At 35.1% G+C, this 18453-nt stretch overlaps 1 protein-coding gene across 5 annotated transcripts in view; it reads left to right on the top strand.

The window, feature by feature from the left end:
* ATRX (ATRX chromatin remodeler) overlaps nt 1-18453 on the top strand; it is a 336264-nt gene that overhangs the window by 299793 nt on the left and 18018 nt on the right. For all 5 annotated transcript variants that reach the window (XM_041740565.1, XM_041740564.1, XM_041740562.1 and 2 more), the window contains one exon: nt 1302-1496. In XM_041740565.1, the coding sequence (XP_041596499.1) occupies nt 1302-1496 (195 nt within the window). The remainder of the gene's footprint in view (nt 1-1301; nt 1497-18453) is intronic.

Genomic DNA, 18453 nt, shown 5'->3' with positions numbered 1-18453 from the left:
AATTTGCTTATAGATGTAAAGGTCAAATGATAATTGTTTTTAGTCCCTACCAGATACTCTCTTAATTTGAAGAATATGGGTAAATAGGAAGAAACGGTTAACTTATAATAACAAAAAATCATTACAAAGAATCATTACAAAAAATGTTTAATACTTTATAGAAAGGAATATTAATTTCCTTTAAATATAAACTTAGATGTTAAAAAACAAATTGAGGGATCCCTGGGTGGCGCAGCGGTTTGGCGCCTGCCTTTGGCCCAGGGCGCGATCCTGGAGACCCGGGATCGGGTCCCGCGTCGGGCTCCCGGTGCATGGAGCCTGCTTCTCCGTCTGCCTGTGTCTCTGCCTCTCTCTCTTTCTCTCTGTATGACTATCATGGATAAATAGAATTAAAAAAAAAAAAAAAAAGATGATCTCTGAGATACCTCGAACTCTGGTTCTATGATTATGTGGTTCTATTTCGCCTTCTCATAGCAGACCAGGAAGGAGGGGCATAGTATTCCAAATTTCATTATCCTCCACTCTTTTAAAAAAAAAAAGAAAAAAAAAAACAAATTGAAATTTAAGAAAAATGAGATAAAAGAGATGGATGCAATATAAGGTAATACAGATTTATAGAATCAAGTTGAATTTTTGCTGGTACATCTGTTTTGGGAATACATGCTATTCTTTTCACCTGCCTCCAACTCTGGGCTTTTGAACCAGAAACTGAATTTTATTGGTGGATCGATCCTTGCTCATTTGATCTTCTTTAGTACTTAATATAATTGGCAAGCTGTAGTGTAACCCCCTTCCTATCATTTAAGCTAAAAGCTCTTTATAGATAGAGCATTGTATTTGTTAATTTTCTGTCCTGGAATTCTAGAAAATAAGACTTGATAGAAAGACTATTTATAATGATTATTGAGAGTTTATTATGTTCCACTGAGAAGGAATTAAACTGCTCTCTTGAATTATTATTTTTATAACCCTCTAAAATCTTATTCCATGCACTTCTTTATTTCTGTTCACCTTGGTGACTACTCTTCTATTAAGTACAGAAATATATAAAGCAAGACCTGAATGCATATTGGTCAGGTAATAAAGAATGATTATCAGTAATGTAGTTTTCTTTTTTGTCAAGGTAAACTATAGTGAACAGATGAAATCTCTCATGAATTAAGCAGCATTGTTAATAAAACTTGCTTTATGGCAATGTATTACTATGAAGTTTTGCTGTTTTGTATTAACCAATAATTTCTCCTTAAGTTTCATGTGTACAAAATTTATTTATTTGTATATTGTTCCTTCTTTTTACAAAGGGCACCATGGAAGATAAGATTTATGATCGGCAAGTAACTAAGCAGTCACTATCTTTTCGAGTTGTTGATCAGCAGCAAGTTGAGCGTCATTTTACCATGAATGAGCTTACTGAACTTTATACTTTTGAGCCAGACTTATTAGATGACCCTAATTCAGAGAAAAAGAAGAAGAGGGATACTCCCATGCTGCCAAAGGTAAACATCTTTAGATTATTAGCTCAAACAAAACCTACCATGGACCAAAGATATTTTACTATTACAGTAAAAGTTAGTCATTTGGCTAAGGCTCAATTTCAGAATTTTCCAAAGAGAACAAAATCATATTTAAATCAGAGAGTGCTTGGTCAGTTCTCCACATAACACCACAAAAAGATAGTGTAATCTGAAATACATATTCTATACCAGTAAAAAGTTCAGCCTTGTAGAAAAGTTTCTGAGTAGAAACCTTAAAGGAAACAGTATGTTTCTCTTTTAATAATCTCCAGTAGAGTGCATACATAATTTTAATATTTCTATATGAAATTCCTTAACATTTTTTGCTGTCATATAGCAGTTAAGAATCAGCAAAAAAAGTGTCTCTTACTTGATATTTTTCACTGTCATAAAGCAAGTAAGACTTTCACACTTGGAAAAGGATGCTTAGAAGTAATCTTGTCAAGCCCTCATATTTTATGTAAGTGGGGAAACCTAGGGTCAGAGATATTCTGACTCGCTCATAGTTTCCAGCTAATAAGTGGCAGAGCCAGAAGTAGTATCTACATCTGTCTTCTGGCCAATTGTTCTTGGACTTTAAAAAAGACATTATTGGGCAGCCCGGGTGGCTCAGCGGTTTAGTGCCACCTTTAGCCCAGGGCGCGATCCTAGAGACCTGGGATCAAGTCCCACATCAGGCTCCCTGCATGGAGCCTGCTTCTCCCTCTGCCTGTGTCTCCCCCCTCCCTCTGTCTCTCATGAATAAGTAAATAAAATTTTTAAAAAGACATTAGTTAGATTAGTATAGAAATTTATTATGATAGTACATATCATTTTGACCCTTTTGAACATAGAGAAAGCCATATATTCTCTGGTCTAAAATAATGATCTAAATATATTTAAACCTGTTTTACTTAATCTAAAAGGCCATTTTAGGGGGAATTGTTGGGGGGTTGCTTTCCCCGTTGTGTTGGCTGCAAATTCAAGCACTTAATATTCCTTGTAGCTGTTAAGAGAATTGGGAAAGTAGCTACCAGGTTATGGTGTTATTCTACCAAAGTCACTTTAGTCATTTGTTTAAAAACAAAACAAAACAAAAACCCAAAACCTCATATATCTTAGTTCTTCATATGATTGGATACATTTAATTAAAGCAAAAGGTAATTGTAATAAATAACTATCTAATGCTAATATAAATCAGTGATTTCTCCAGTTAACTTTTAATGTACATTGTCAAAGTAATATGAACATTAAACGTTTGGAATTTTTTTAAAATGTCTTTTTTCTATATTAAATTTTTTTTCTAATCAGTAAACTATTCTTCCATTTAAAGTTTACTGATAAAGCACCTAGAAAAGAGTTTTTTGTGACAACCTCTATCAGATCCCTTTTATAATGACCTAGGTCCACATGGGAGTTTAAATCTACTGTTTTTATGTTACATTTAAAACACTTCTTTAAAGAGTACCATTTCATTTTAAAGTTACGAAATACTAAATTGATGGTGATTTGGCTTTCTTACTTATATCATTATAGAATGTGAGTGGGATCTTGAATAGTCTTTGGAAAATTTTCTGTATGTGAATTTGTTTGTATACCTTTAAAAACACAGAAACACAAATGGAATCATACAATATGTACTCTTCTGCAACTTGTTCTTTTCACCTAGGTGTTTCTTAAACATCTTTCCATATTGGTACATGTACTTCTGCTTTTTAAAAAGCAACTGCATAGTGTTCATTTGCCTTGATTTGTTTAATTCTTATACCCCAGCAGCTTTCTTATTAGTTAACTTAATTCTGGTGTAAGAAGTATTCTTTTAAGGACTTGCACATATGTTTATGTTTATAATTTTAAAGATATTGAAGTTTCCCTTTTCAATTTGAGAATGATTTTTATCTAATTAGCATATTTCCTAAAATTATTCTTAATTTTAAGCTTCAACTTTTATAAGAAATACATCACAGTAATATCTCTGATAGGAAGCAAATATTCCACTTTAAAAGGGAATAATTTCTGATTTTAGGAATACTTGTTTAATTTGGTAAACATTTATTTGCTGACTTTGAGGTGTACTGTGAAGGTATACTAAGAACAAGGCATTGTGCTTTAAAGAAGTTTTTAAAAATCCAGCAGGAAAGAAATGCTATTTAATGTTATACGATGTCTGGGAAAAAACATCTGTTTTATAACTTGGCACTCTGAGTTGTTAAAGGTGTCATGCATTTTCATTTATAGACTTTACTTACTATATTTTGCTTTTGGTGCTATAATTCTTTGCCCAAGAACAAAAAGGAAAAGGAAATATTCCTTTCCTTTCCTTTCCTTTCATCCTGTGTAATGAATGCTACATTAACACAAAGTGCTTCAACTGTCCCACAACTCTTCCCAAAAGGAAAATAATAGTTGACTTTTAGTGATTTATTACTGGGTTTTATACTGTGTGCTGAACAGTTTGTTGAGATTATCTTCCTTAATCTAGCAGCAACTGAAAAGCTGGTAATGTTGTTTTCATTTTTAAGATGAGGAAATTAAGGTTTGAAGAGGTTATGTAACTTAGCCAAATTTACCCACCTACTTAGTGGTGAAGCTGGCCTTCAAACCAAGTCTGCCCAACTTAAAAGCATGTACTCTTAATCATTATGTACTTTTTTTTTTAAAGATGTTATTCATTCATTCTTGAGAGAGAGAGAGAGACAGCAGAGACATAGGCAGAGGGAGAAGCAGGCTGCCTCTAGGGAGCCTGATGCAGGACTCAATCCCAGGACCCCCGGGATCACGACCTGAACCAATGGCAGATACACAACCAGGTGCCCCAATCATTATGTACTTTATTGCTCCCCAAATAGAGATTAGAAAGTTAAGGTCAAGTATAAGAAACAAGGCAGAGGACCTAGGATTCCTAGAATTGAATGGCTTTAGGATGCTTTATTTTATTTTAAATAAAACTGGGTTTTAAAATATAGAATGCCTTCACAGTTAATACCATTGTGTGATGTAACTGTTGAGATTGTATACTATAGCCAGTTTAGCTCATGGCTTGTGATGTGGTAAAGTCCTCAAATTTATAGAAAACTTTAAAGTTTACACAGGACTTTCTCCTTCATATTCATTTACCTTAGGAAACTGAAGTTTAGAGAGTTTGTGACTACCAAAGTGTACATGACCAATAAGGGTTAGAGCTAGAACTTGAACTTAACAGTTTTCAAATTGTATTCCAGGGAGCCTCCAGTAATTAGCAGAGGTACTCCAAGGCTACCATGTGGCCAAGTGAGTAGTGAAAGGTCAGACAGGCAGCACTCCAAACACCACATCCTGTTTCAATCAGAGTCCTTCTCCTTTTATCTCTTTCATGCATTGGGCTGCAACATAAGATTTAATTTTTTTTAAAGATTTAATTTAAAGGGAGAATGTTAGTTCTTTTTTTTTCCCTTACTGTCTGCTTTTTATTCCCATAACTTATTCAGTACTGGTGCCTTTCTAACTATCACAGTAACTAAGAACTGTCAGGGATCTAAAAGGAAATACAAAGGATATTGTATGAGATTTACCTGAAAGAGGTGATACTCTATTTGGGGAGAGAAAAGTAACGTTCTTTAAGAAAAAGAAGGAATTGCTGATGTAACTGGTACTGAATGTGTTTGCCATATACTATATGGTTAAAAAATGGAAGATGGAGCATTCAGGTATAGTTTTAGTGGAAAAAACCACACTGGCCAATAAAATGGGTGGTTAGTATTTGGTTGGATTAGGAAAGAACGAGGTTTGAATGTAGGATGAAACAATTTGGGCAAAGAGAAAGATGATGATTTATGTACCAGACTCAAGGTATGATAAATTGACCAGATAAAAAGTTAAAATTGGATGTGTGAGTTGTGGGTAAGGTGAGGCCAGCTTATGGAGAGCCATAAAAGGTAAATGGAGGTATTTGGATTTAAAATAGTATTCATGGGGCGCTTGGGTAGCTCCTTTGGTTAAGCTTTGGTCTAGGATTAAGCCCAATGGCAGGCTCCCTGCTCCCTGCTCCGTGGAGAGCCTGCTTCTCCCTCTTCCCCTACTGCTCCTCTGGCTTGCGTGCTCTCTCTCTCTCTCTCTCTCTCTCTCTCTCTCTCTCTCTCTCTGTCTCTCTCTCAAAAAAATAAATAAAATCTTAAAAAATAAAATAGTATCCACTATAAGTTCATAAACGGACCTGTTATATGATAAATGTGGGCTTTTAGCAAATTAGCTTGGTAGTAAAATGCAGGATGAGGACCTACATATAATAGGTGATGATTATGGAGTTAATCAAACGCTTCAAGAAAATAAATGAGAGAACTCAATAACTGATGATAGATTGTAGATTTCAATAGATAGGCAGTGAAAAAATTTACCTAAATAATGAAGCTTATTTACCCATTCATTGATTAAAAACTTTTCAGGTACCTGCAAAGTACCAATCACTATGCTTGTTACTACAGATACATTGGTAAATAAGACTAGGTTCTTGGGATCCCTAGGTGGCTCAGTGGTTTAGCGCCTGCCTTCAGCCCAGGGCGTGATCCTGGGGTCCCGGGATCAAGTCCCGCATTGGGCTCCCTGCATGGAGCCTACTTCTCCCTCTGCCTGTGTCTCTGCCTCTCTCTCTCTCTCTCTCTCTCTCTCTCTCTCTCTCTCTCTCTCTCGGCTTCTCCCTCTGCCTGTGTCTCTGCCTCTCTCTCTCTCTCTCTCTGTGTGTGTGTGTGTGTGTGTCATGAATAAATAAAGACTAGGTTCTTAATCCTAAGGAGTCTAATCAGTGTACTGTAAGCAAGTAAATAGAATTAAAGTTAAGGGTCCTATAATATAAATCAGTACAGACATTAAGGAAGGAATATTTAGCTCTTCCTTGGAAAAGTTGGAGATGGGGAGTTGACATTAGGAAAACTTAAACTGATGTTGAAAATGGAAGTGAGTAGCTGTTTGCATTGCTATAAGGGCCAAAGGTGAAGGCCCTTCAAGAGGAAGAGCAGGAAAAAGAAACGTGCATCAAACAGCATGGCAAGTTTTAGGAGCCTCAAGTAGTTTAAAAATAAAAGAGTAAAAGAAGATAGTGGTAGAATAAGGAAGGGTAGGCATGGAGAAGAGGTAAGAGAAAAGACTGGAGAGACAGGAATCAGATCATAGAAATTAGAGTTTAGACATTGTATTACAGGCTGTTGGATCAATTATAATGATTTTAAGAAAACCAAAATCAAATTTTTCATTTTAGAAAAATCACTTTGGGTATCAGTATTCAGGATTGATTGGAGAAAGGGAAGTAGATGCAAAGATACTTTTTAGGATGCTGTTTTTAATAGCATTTTATAGTCCAGATGAGAGTGGTAGTAATGCAGGCCTGAAGTAAGGTGATAGCAGTAGGGATAGAGAAGTACCAAGGACAGTGTAAGTACTCAGTAAATGTATTTAACTTTGTTCCCTAGGCTTATATTTACAATTTTACTTAACTTTGCCCACTACTGTTTGGTTTTGATTTCCTTTAATAAGTTGAAAATTGGTCCTCTCTGAAATAGGTACAAGTGGATATTTTGATATTCATAGTGAGAGATTTCTTGGTATTTGAACCTGTTCTTATTAGAGACATTTCAGAGTTGGTTCCTATTATTATAGTACAATTGCAAATGCCTTCCTTTTTTATACATCATGTTTAAGATGAAAGACTGATAAAAATGATATATTTTCATTTCCCCTTCAAATTGTTTTTATCTAAATAATTAAACTGCATGCCTTTTTAAGATAATTTTCATTGTCCTTTGATAGTTCTGAGAATGTTTATTTTCAACTTGGTATGTGATGATTATATTTTTTCTACCTTACCACTTCCTCCTTAATTATTATATGATTCCTCTTCCTGTATTTCTGTTGTTTACTTTCTTTTACTTCTCTACTTTCTTTTTAAAAATTTTTTTAAAATTTTTTTAAAGTTAGATTTAATATCTCAGACTTAATTTATTAACCACTTGACAATTTTTCTTGTGTTTTTATCTTTGCAGCTCTTTAAAGGCAAGAACTATATCCTTTGTTCCTTTTCTTTCATTCATAGTGTATAATATAATGCTGGCACTTTTATATGGCCTTTTTTTGAAATTCAAGTAGCCTTTGTAGTGATATTTAACTAAACTTTCATTGTTCCTTAATGATTCATATGTCATTGAAAGGCAGTGTCAGACTTACTATCGCAGGTAGTAAAATTAAAATGAAGAGTGATTTGTCTGTCACAGCAGGTATGTGACAAAAAGAGAATTGGAGCTTTAATTTGTATTTTCAGTTCTGTACTGAATTAGCTATCTTAGCTCTGTTTCCCACTCCACCTCAGAAATTATATTTTTAAATCCCCTCATTGGTTTCTTGCTGTTGTTGGTGCTGTTTTTCTTTTTTTGAAATGTAAGTCTTGTAGACCTGTGAACCCATTTTTAAATATATTGATTTTAGGGTCCCCTGAATCATGTCTACAAAGTGTTGTTACAGCTCTTTAGTTGTTCAAGGTAATAATGTTTTTCAGCCAGTTTGAAACTTCTAACATGATCTAAACTTAAAGTTTAACATAAGTTTCTAGTGATAAAGATTTATTGACTGATTATTTTTTTAACTGTTAAAGTAATAACTTGCTTCTGTTAACGTTTATGTAGAGAAACGTTTATGTAGGGAAAGTATCTTTTCTGGTAAACTTATGAATTACACATATCAGAGATGAAAATCTTGTTCAGGGTCATGTTTCATAATATGCTTAAGTGAGTATGCAACCTAAGCTCTATACCCTTTATTAAGAAAACAAAAGACAGTAACTTTGGTATAAAAGTTTTTTTATACTTCCTTTTCTAGCACTATACTGCCTATGTCTTTTTAAAGGTATGCTGCATGTTGGTAATTACAGAGATAATAAAATGAGAGATTTAAACTAAAGTATCCAAAGTGAGGCTTTAGATTTGCTTCCTCTACCCTGATCTTGTATATAATTTTTCCCTTTGTCTTTATTCCTTTATTAAAGTTTTAATATCTCAGAGCATAGTTTGTTGAACAGAAAGGTTATTGGACAGTGTTAATACATGGTTTTACCTTAGTCTTTTTTAACATTATAGAGAAATATGCTCACTAAAATAATTTGATGTGAAGTCTAAAATTGCTGATCAGCCTATTTAGGGATCTTTCATACATTTACTTTTAGGAATAAAAGTTTAAAAGGACCTATTTAATTGTAGGGCACGTGTCAGTAACCTTTAGCATATTAACCACATGGTGGCACATAAACACAATTTTTGTTGACCTAGAAGGAGCCATGCTCATAATTGAAGCCTATATGAGGTTTGTTGTTATTGTTTCCTACTTTTCTGCCTCTTTTATCACAAGTTACATGTTTATTATTTAATAAAACAAGTTCTAATATTGTTTCTTTTTATCCAGTGACATAAAAATGATTATTCATCTGAATAAGCATAGACCACCAGAAATCATAATGTATTCTAGAGAAATTGTTTTAATTTTACAATTTCTTTGTAGGTTATAAAAGTCTCCTATTTAGTGTTTTTTCGGATGGTTGATACCAAATAAAAAGAGCAAATGGTTTAAGCCTGTTACTTTTTCCATATCACTCGTCAACTGTCCTTTTTAGGATGTAATCTTAGGCAAGCCACATAAGCTTTCCAAACCTCACTTCCCTCAAGAACATAAAGAGATAGTAGTACCTTTCTCACAGAGGACATAATCCACATAAAGTCCCGTGCCTAACACATAGTAAGTGCTCAAATGTTAGGTGCTATTTTTGTTTCCATAATTGTTGCTAATACTGCATTATACTGGGTTCATTTCTCTGAAACCAGTATAGACATAAATTTTTGGAATTTCAGAGGAGTCATGAAGTCCTGATCCTTAGATTAAGCTTGACATATGGCAGATTAGTAAAGACTAAAAATAAAAACATTTAAGAGCCAGAGACCGTAATCTCAGCTAGACTGCAGAAGAGACAGTTTGAGTCTTGAATTCTTCTAGAGATCAATTATAATCAAGAGTGAATAATACTAGATATTAATAATCACTTTTAATGATATTAGCATGCATTTGACCATGAACTACAACCCTTTCTAACATTCAAGAATTTTCTTTCTTAAATAACACAATTGTAGAAGAATTGTCTGTTATGACCAGCTGATACCTCTGTAGTAATTTTTTATTCTTTCGTAAATAACACAGTTATAGAAGAATTGTCTATGTTATGACCAGCTGATACCTCTGTAGTAATTTTTTAAAGTGAAGAAGTGCTTTCTAGTGTCCCTCCATATACCATTATACAGTAGACCATGTTTTATTTATTTATTTTAAAGATTTATTTATTTGAGAGAAAAAGACTGAGAGTACATGAGAGGGAGAGGGAGGGAGGGAGAGCATGTTTGTAAAAGTTGGGGGAAGAGCAGAGGGAGAAGCAGACTCCCTGCTGAGCAGGGAGCCCAGTGCAGGACCCCTCGATCCCAGGACCCTGAGATCATGACTAAGCTGAAGGCAAACACTTAACCAACTAAGCCACTCAGGTGCCCCTGACCATACTTTTTTGCTGCTTTGTATCTTATTATATCCCCTTATAATACAGAAATTAAGGAGCCAGGGTTACCAAGTATTTTTTGGGAAAACATTTGGGTTAAAGGGACTTTGGTGCCAATGATGCTCCTAAATAGCAGCCTCCCTAACCCTGGCAAGATGCCTTGCAAATCACTGCTAATGGAAACATCAGCATCTATGAGGCCACTTTACTTGCATAGTTGGGGATGCAATGCGAGCTTCCATTGGGGAGGATGTAAGGTAGCCTTCAGGAAATGTCTCCTTTTGAATGACTAAAAATATCTGCTACTCAGTATTCTGGAAATTCTGAAATTTAAAATACCAGGTCTGTATTTAGTAAATGCTTACTGATTAAATAAAGTGGCAAGAACTTTTTTGGTTTTGTAGACAAATTAAAAGATATGTCTGTTCTTGTAAGACTCCTAACTCTGGGAAACGAACTAGGGGTGGTAGAAAGGGAGGTGGGCGGGGGGGGGGTGACTGGGTGACAGGCACTGAGGGGGGCACTTGATGGGATGAGCACTGGGTGTTATTCTATATGTTAGCAAATTGAACACCAATAAAAAATAAATTTATTAAAAAAAAAGATATGTCTGTTTTTTCTACATTATAAGCTTCCTACTACTGGCCTGTTAGGGTAAGGATTGTGTCAGTGAATCTACATCACTATATTCCTAGCACCTGGCATAATACCTAGCACATAGCAAGTATTCATTAAAAATGTGGCAATTAAAAAAAAAGAAAAATACAAAAAAAGTGACAATTGAATAATGAATTTTTGTCCTATAATTGCACATCAATGATTGTAAGGCAGTGGTTGACATGCCTTTAAAATAGTGTTTTTTCTTGTGTGTAGTTCTTAACACTAAGAGTAATAGCATCTGAATAGCATCAGAATCACCTGGCGGCTTGATAAAAATTCAGATTCCTGGCTTTATGTAAGACCTACTGAATCAGTTTCTGGGAGTGGGCCCTGGGAATCTATATTTTTAACAAGGTCCACCCTGGTTTTATGGGTACAAGGTATGTAGTGGTGTGATTTGCCTTTATCGTTATTATCAGCTAAACCTTTGAATTAAGAATAACAATAAACAGTAGCTAACATTTATTGAGTGCTTTTTATGCCAGGCACTGTACAAAGGGCTTTTACTAGTATTGAATTATTTAATTCTTATAGCCATCTTACAAACCCTGTACAGTTTGTTTTTATCTTATAGATGACAAAATTATAACAGAGAAATGGCAGCACCTGCATTTGATCTCAGTGTCATAAACCAGACCTCATACCCTTTTTTTAAAAGCATTTTTAAAAAATGTTATTTATTTATTCATGAGAGACACAGAGAGAATGACAGTGAGAGGTAGAGACACAGGCAGAGGGAGAAGCAGGCTCCATGCAGGGTGCCCGACATGGGACTTGATCCTGGGTCTCCAGGACCACGACCTGGACCAAAGCCAGCGCTAAACCACTGAGCCACCCAGGCTGCCCAGACCTCATACTTTTTAACCGCTATACTCTACTATGCTGACATTAATTTGTTATGTGATTAAACTTGTGGGAGAAGTAAACTGAAGCACTCTCCTTTGATATGACCTCAACTCCATTTTTTTTTCATTTCCAGCTTTCTTTTTCATTGAGATTTAATTGATGTGTAATAGTTTTAGGTATACAACGTAATGATTCAGTATATTTATATATTGCTAAATGATCACTACAGTAAGTCTAGTTAACATACATTACCACACAGTTACAATTTTTTTCTTGTAATAAAAACTTTTAAGATCAACTCTCTTAGCAACTTTGAAATGTAGACTACAGTATTATTAACTACAGTTGCCATGCTATACATTACATCACCAGAACTTACTCATCTTATCCTTTGACAAACATCTTCCCATTTCACACACACCCTCAGTTCCTGGTAACCACCACTCTACTCTGTTTCTATGAATTCAGCTTTTTAGATTCCACATAGGTATTTGTAAACTTTCTCAGTCTGACTTATTTCACTTAGCATGATGCCCACAAGGTCCCTCCATGTTATTGCATTGACAGGATTTCCTTATTTTTTTTATGACCAAATAATATTCTTTTGTGTATATGTACCACATTTTCTTTATCCATTCATCCATCAGGGGAAACCTAGGTTGTTTCCATGTCTTGGCTATTGTAAATGATGCTGCAATGAATGTGGAGGTTCAGGTATCTTTTTGAGTGTTTTTCTTTCCTTCTGATTAATACCCACAAGTGGAATTACTAGCCCATAAGCTAGTTTTATCTGCAATTTTTTTGAGGAACCTCCATGCTATTTTCCATAGTGGTTTTACCAATTTGCATTCCCACCCACAGTGCACAAGTGTCCCCTTTCCTTCACATCCTTATACTTCTTTTTTTTAAATTTAAATTCAATTTGCCAACATATAGTATAATACCCAGTACTCCTGCCATCAAGTGTCCTCCTTAGTGCCTGTCACCCAGTTACCCCATCCCCCCACCCACCTCCCCTTCCACAACCCTTTGTTTGTTTCCCAAGGTTAGGAGTCTCTCATGGTTTGTCTCCCTCTCTAATTTTTCCCACTCAGTTCCCCTCCTTTCCCTTATGGTCCCTTTCACTATTTCTTATATTTCCACATATGAGTGAAACATATCCTCATACATCCTGATCCTACTGTGACTTTATGAAAAAGCATTTTCAGTGCTATCAAGGTGTGTAATACTGAGGAATGTAGATTTCATCCTTTAGTTACTACAAAATCATAGAGTAGCAAAGCTGATTCTAGTCCTCCTCAAGTATCTTGGATGCTGAACTCATCTCTAGGCCTGAGTCAGGTACAGCATAGTCATTAAGAACAGGAGCCCTTGGAAAAGACCACCTGGGTTTGAATCTTGACCATCAAATTATTTGACTTCTTTGTGCTTCAGTTTCTTGATCTGTAATTCTGATTTATGTTGTTATTCTTCAAAAATCTCATCCTCTTCGTTTTTATTTTCATCTCCTTCTGAGACTTTTAATAGTAAATGCCTGCCCTTCTGCTTTTATTTATTTTTAAATTTTATTTTTTCATGAGAGACACAGAGAGACAGAGACATAGGCAGAGAGAGAAGCAGGCTCCATGCAGGGAGCCTGATGAGGGACTTGATCCGAGGAGTCTAGGATCATGCCTTGGGCCGAAGGCAGTGCTCAACTACTGAGCCACCCAGGTGTCCCTGCCCTTCTGCTTCTAGCTTCCATATCTTATAGCTTTTCTTTTGCCTCATTCTGATCTCCCAACTCACTAAGTTAATTTTTAGCTATGTGTTTTCTGCTTTTTATATTATCCATTGAATTATTTATTTCAGTGATTATTTTTTATCCCAAATATTTCATTTTTGGCTCTTTTTAGATAATTTTTGTTTGAATTTCATATTCATGATACCTTTGCTTATATCCTTGAGTATACTTTCATGCGTATTTTGAATTATTAGTACATTTTGTTAATAACTCTGCTTCAAATGGTATATGGTACCAGTTTGTTGTCACTGCAGGGATGGGGTGTGTATATATCTGTGTGTTTGCTGTGAGTTCCTGGAATTCATGTTTCTTTTTCTTTTCTGTAGTTTCCGTGGGTTGATTGTGGTGGGAGAAAGCCAGCAGCCCATGCTGATTCATGATCTTAAAAATCTCATCAATTATATGGTGATAATAATAGTATGTACTTAATAGAGTTACTATGAAAATTAGGTATTCCATGTAAATTTCGTAAAATAATGTTAGCATGCAATTATGTATTCAGTTTAGCTTTAAAGAAAATCTACAGATGTGACTTGAATTCAGATCCCAGCTTTAGAAAACTGTTTTGAAAAAAAATAGAAAACTGTTTTGATAGGCTAAAATATACAGCTAACTAGGGGTAAAAAGGAAAAAGTCCCATCTTTCAGACTTTGTACTGTCCCAGAATTCTCTCACATTGTCTAGTGTTGTCAATCTCTATTATTGCAAATAAAATAAGGAAAAAATGGTTAATTTAAAATTTTTTTCCTAGTTTGAAAATTTCCAAATGAGAAAAATATAATGAATACTCATGCCCATCACCTAGATTTAGTAATTGTTAAAATTGCCACATTTGCCTCCTTTCTTTCTTTCTTTCTTTCTTTCTTTCTTTCTTTCTTTCTTTCTTTCTTTCTTTCTTTCTTTCTTTCTTTCTTTCTTTCTTCATGTGAGTGGGGTGTGGGGAGGGGCAGAGGGACAGGGAGAGAGAGAAAATCTTAAGCAGGCTCCTTGCTGAGTGCAGAGCCTGATGCAGGGCTCGAACTCACAACCTGAAATCATGACCTGAGTTGAAATCAGGAGTTGGATGCTTAACCAACTGAGCCACCCAGGTGTCCCAAATTTTGTATAAATATATTTATAAGATTATATTTTACTTGTAACTATTTCAGTATAAGTCTTTAAAATATAAAGATATTTCAAAAAATAGATTCCTTATATAATCACTATACCATAAAATTAATAACTTCTTAATTTCCTAATATCTATTACCATACTTGTATTCAAATTACTCTAGTTGTCTTGAAAATGTCTTTTATAGCTCCTATGTTCAAGTCAGATTCCAGGGACGCCTGGGTGGCTCAGCAGTTGAGTGTCTGCCTTTGGCCCAGGGCGTGATCCTGGGGTCCCGTGATTGGGTCCCACGTCAGGCTCCTTGCAAGGAGCTTGCTTCTCTCTCTCTGCCTGTGTTTCTGCCTCTCTCTCTGTCTCTCATGAATAAATAAATAAAATCTTTTTTAAAAATCAGGTTCTGTTTAAGGTACACACACTATGTTTGATTGTTGTATCTTGTTATATTCCTTTTAATTTAGTGCAATCATCTCCCCTCCATTCTGGATTTATTTCCTCATGATGTGTTTGAACTTCCGTCTTTTATATAGTCTGTAAACTGGAAGTTAGACCTAAAGGCTTGATTAAATTCATGGCAGGTTAATTTTGGCGAGAATGTTTATAGGTGATGTAATAAAAGAGGTTAATATTTTTTTTAAATATGGGATAAGGCAAAGTGTGAAGCAAAAGGAGTGATACATATTGAATACTTGTGCTATGTTCTTTTATACTATCTCATTTATTCCTTACAATAGCCCCATAAGTTATCAATGGTATTATCCCTTTGCATTAAGGGAATTGGTTCCAGGAAATCACCGAACTATTAAAAGGTAAAGTTAGAATTCAAAAAGAGAAAGAAACAAAAGTCAAATAAGGCCCTATATATAAACATAAAAAAATTTACTGGTAAATCACTTGCTCTCTCTCTGTACCTTAGTCTCTGGTAAAATAAGAGCAACAAATTTACTTGACCTTCACATAAATAAATTGCTCCAGCTTACCATGCTGTCATTTTAGGCAATGAGAGGTATCCTTTAAGCATCAGCTAATTTTTTTTTAACATATATACATTCACAGAACAGATAACTTATTGGTCCTTCTAGGACAGTCCTGTATCTAGGATTTTCTAGGACAATTGTGATATCTAATAATTTGTCCTATCAAATTAACTTTAACTTAGTTAAAGTGTAAAACCTCTCTGTACAGTAATAACATTTTTTGTTTTTTAAAGTGAGAGGTCTGCTTTAGACCTCTAGAAAAGGTATTGGAAGTAAGAGAAAATAGTAAAAAACATCAGTAGAATTGTTCCAGTTAGCTGACCAAGAGAAGAAAATACTTTGGTGAAGAGAAAGATTAAATTCTTTCAGATGTTGCTAGTGGATCAGTAGGATCAGGTCTGAGAATTGACCGTCAGATTTAGCAGTGCAAATGTCATCGGTAAACCTGGCACTCTGCTTAAGCACTTCATATGTAATATTTAATCTCCACAGTAGATCTTGTGAAATAGATACTTATTAGGCCCATTTTACAGACTAGGAGACAGATTCAGAGATAAAACTTGCTCAAGGACCTAGGGGCCAGTAAGTGTTAGAACTAGGACTTAAACTCAGTAAGACTATAGATCTGCACTGTCCAATACAAGAGCCAGCTACATTTGCATTTGCATGTATTTAGTTCCTCAGTTGCACTAGTAACATTCCAGGTGCTCTGAGGTCACGTGTAGCTCCCATTGGACAGCACAGACAGATCGTTGCCATCATTGCCCAGAGTTCTATTGGATAGCAGGACTCTAGAGCCTGTGGTCTTTTTTTTTTTTAATTGAAGTTCAATTTGCCAACATATAGTATAACAGCCAGTGCTCATCCCAACAAGTGCCCTCCTCAGTGCCGGTCACCCAGTTACCCCATCCCCCGACCCACCTCCCCTTCCACTATGTTCATTTCCCAGAGTTAGGAGTCTCTCATGTTTTTTCACCCTCTCTAATTTTTCCCACTCATTTTCCCTCCTTTCCCTTATAATCCCTTTCACTATTTCTTATATTGCCCTATGAGTGAAACCATATGATCATTGTCCTTCTCCAGTTGACTCTTTTCACTCAGCATAATACCCTCCAGTTCCATCCACGTCGAAGCAAATGGTGGGTATTCATTGTTTCTAATGGCTGAGTAATATTGGTGTGTGTATATATACATACACCACATCTTCTTTATCCATTCATCTGTCAAAGGACATTGAGGTAGAGCCTGTGGTCTTAACCACTATACATAAAGTCTCCCAGTTTACAATAAACATATTAATTTAAGTCTTACCATTAAATTTTCCTCTGAAATTAAAAAGGCTGACACAGATCTCACAGGTCTTTTTATCAAATCAGTTGATTCCAGCAAAATTATATTGGTGTTTATATTTCAGGCAATCTTGTCATGAAATTATCTGTTGTAGAGAGATACCTGGAAAGCAAGGCTATATGTCCTTTCATTTTTTTCATTTTCATTTAGAGGAGTTCAGAAGGATATAACTAACATGTTGGAATGATCATTGATTCTGAATTTCAACATAAGGTACTTAAGTACCACAGGATCTGTATATTAATATCCTAAAGTATGTTACTCGTTTGGTTAGGTTGGCTCATTCAAATATGTCATGTGACATTCTAGGAGTAGTGGAAAATTAAGCTGCGATACTTTTAGGGGGGGATTAAGTAGGTGAATGCCTCCTTCTGTCTCTTCAGTTACTGATGTTTTCATGACCAAGATTTTTACATCATACTCATTATTTTGGACCCATAAAAAAATATAATTGCATGAGAGATTTGGTCAATATAAGAATCACTAGGTGAAGGTGACCTTATTTGTATATTATTATTTTACCTTTCTTCTTTTAACGTTTTCTTTCTTTAAGATGTAATTTGAACTGCTAAATATTTGTTTTCATTCCTATTTCATATGTCTTCTATCTATATCCTTTTTTATATGCTATACATACCTATAGTTGAGTTAGGGGATGTTAACAGTATTTATGAAATAAAAAGGTAATATGAACTCCACATTGTATAGCGTGAGAATCAAGTTCTAATTCAAGCTCTACTTGGAAAGCTACAACCTCTAGAAAATCACTGCAGTCATATACAGTCTTCATTGACACTGTTTACCTCATAGTGAATGGCATGTGGCTTATGTACAAATTATAATGGATAACCAGTTTTTAAAGGTTAAATGCTAAATATACTATCTAGTTCTTTGAGAACATTCTTACCAAAGGAGACTTTGGCTCTTAAGTTCCACCAAAGTCAGAGTGGCAGGCCTGCTTTTTCCTTCCTTGAAACTGACAAGTTCTGTGGTTGTCACTATCTTATTTATACCTGTAATTTGGGAATCTGGATATATTTTGAATGCTCTTTGACAAAAGTTAGGTGCTTTTGACCTAAAAATATGATATGAGGTTTATGTGAACTTTATTCAGTATCTCTCTGGTTACTTATCAAATATGTTGCTTTTTTTTCCAGTGTAGTTTGGGGAAAAACAGGCTTCAAATTTGAAAGTAGAAACTTTTTTTGTAAGATTTTATTTATTTATTCATGAGAGACACAGAGAAAGAGAGAGACAGAGACACAGGCAGAGGGAGAAGCAGGTTCCATGCAGGAAGCCCAATGGGGGACTTAATCCTGGGACTCCAGAAACATGTCCTGGGCCGAAGGCAGGTGCTAAACTGCTGAACCCCCCAGGTGTCCCAAAAGTAGAAGCTTTTTTTTCTTTTTTTTTTTTACAAGGAATATTAAGTTTCTTTACTAAAAATCTAGACTTATTGAAGTAATAAAAGGAGTTTTTCATAGCTTTTTGAATGAGTCCTGTGGCACTTAAGTATTCCAGTGGCGTTTTATTTCCAGATATTACAGAACCCAAATTCAAAGTGATGGCAAGCAAAATATTTTGAAACATGGCAAACCCCCACCCCCACCCTCAGGCAAAGACTTGATTGTTTTTAAAAATTTTATTTTCAAGGTTGTATTTCAGGATTGATTAGATAGGAATTTC

Source organism: Vulpes lagopus, chromosome X, assembly GCF_018345385.1.
Source record: "Vulpes lagopus strain Blue_001 chromosome X, ASM1834538v1, whole genome shotgun sequence".
Classification (NCBI taxonomy): Eukaryota; Metazoa; Chordata; class Mammalia; order Carnivora; family Canidae; genus Vulpes; species Vulpes lagopus.
Note: the sequence above shows the minus strand (reverse complement) of the source record. Positions and strands in the feature narration are given on the sequence as shown.